General features: G+C 33.8%; 1 protein-coding gene across 2 annotated transcripts in view; it reads right to left on the bottom strand.

Moving 5' to 3' along the window:
* The window catches only part of NSL1 (NSL1, MIS12 kinetochore complex component), a 49698-nt gene that overhangs the window by 45784 nt on the left and 2404 nt on the right, over positions 1–1510 (bottom strand). For both annotated transcript variants that reach the window (XM_012638335.1, XM_012638336.1), the window contains exon 2: positions 485–563. In XM_012638335.1, coding sequence (XP_012493789.1) covers positions 485–563 — 79 coding nt within the window. The remainder of the gene's footprint in view (positions 1–484; positions 564–1510) is intronic.

Below are 1510 nucleotides of genomic sequence, written 5' to 3'. Positions count from 1 at the left end.
ATGTGACCTCATCTTTTACGTAATACAGTTTAACTTCACACTTCATATTCTATGTTTATATCAAACATAGTATAGTTTAACTTCACACTTATAAAGGTATTTCGCTATCTGCTCTAAGGATCACTTACAAAAATACAACTTGCTTTATAAGTAATTATATGAATTCTTTGGGCCTGTTTCTTCATCTGAGGATAATTCTCCAGTATTTTCCAATAAACTATTAACAAAGGTACTTTTGAAGATTAATCAGATGAAAGTCCTGTTTAAAATTCCAGATAGCATATATGAAGGATTAAGGTACCTACTGTGTTTGCCTCAGATTATGACTTCAGTAGTCTGCTATATTAGTTTTCTCTTTTTATTCCCCTAATAAAGAATTTTTTTAAAGGAAGTCACATGGAAAACAGGGATTTAAAAACAGCATTCAAAACATTAGCTGCAAAAATAACCCAGAAATTAATGACATAAGGAAAAAGTCACATACCCATAAAACAATTATCTGAAGCTTCCTGCCATGCTTGTCCATTAATGCTGACATTCTCTTGCACAGCTGATTCAAAAGTCTGCAATAAATTCATAGCATTCAAGTCACTAAAAATAATTTTAAACTGCTGGCAAAACAACAATCTCAAATTTGTGACAGAGGATATAAAGAAAAGTAGCAGACTAGCCTATTATTCTTTTTTTTTTTTTTGGAGATAGGGTCTCTCTCTGTGTTGCCTGGACTAGAGTGCAGTGGCATCATCTTAGCTCACTGCAACCTCAAACTCTTGGGCTCAAGCTATCCTCCTGCCTCAGCCTCCTAAGTAGCTGGGACTACAAGTGTGTGCCACCACACCCAGCTAATTTTTCTATTTTTCGTAGGGACGGGGTCTGCTCTTGCCCAGGCTGATCCTGAATTCCTAACACAGAGCGATTCTCCCGCCTCAGCCTCCCAAAGTGCTAGGATTACAGGCATGAGCCACTGTGCCCAGCCATTATATTCTTTTCAATGATTCCAATTTAATCACTGATTCTACCTACATTTCAGCTCTGATAGCCATAATGCTACCCATGAGAAAATCTTATGCAAAATTTTAGAATATTCTTGTAAACAAAAAAAAATTTACTTTTTGAATGAAAGAAAAAATAAAATCCAACAATTTAGGCTCAATTGAATCTCAGGGGTACAAGTACTATATATACACTGCTGAATGAGTGTCAATGTTAATAAGAGAGAAAATATACATGTTTAGAAGAAAGTAAAATTAATTTGTATTTTGTAAAGGATTATATCTTTAAGAGTGTACACTGATGTAGGGATGAAATGACATGAGATCTGAGATTTGCTTTAAAATAGCAAGTACAATAAAATTTTGACAACTGTTGAATTTGACAATGGATATATGGGTGACTACCATAATAACCTATTTTTTGTAAGGTTGGAAATGCTTGTAATATATTTAAAAAATTAAGGATTAAAGGAATTTGGCAGTACCATTAATTTTTGTTGCTGCTATTGTTATTGAGA

This window comes from Propithecus coquereli, unplaced genomic scaffold (genome assembly GCF_000956105.1).
Source record: "Propithecus coquereli isolate 6110/MARCELLA unplaced genomic scaffold, Pcoq_1.0 Scaffold129, whole genome shotgun sequence".
Taxonomy (NCBI): Eukaryota; Metazoa; Chordata; class Mammalia; order Primates; family Indriidae; genus Propithecus; species Propithecus coquereli.
This window is presented reverse-complemented; position numbering and strand designations above follow the sequence as displayed.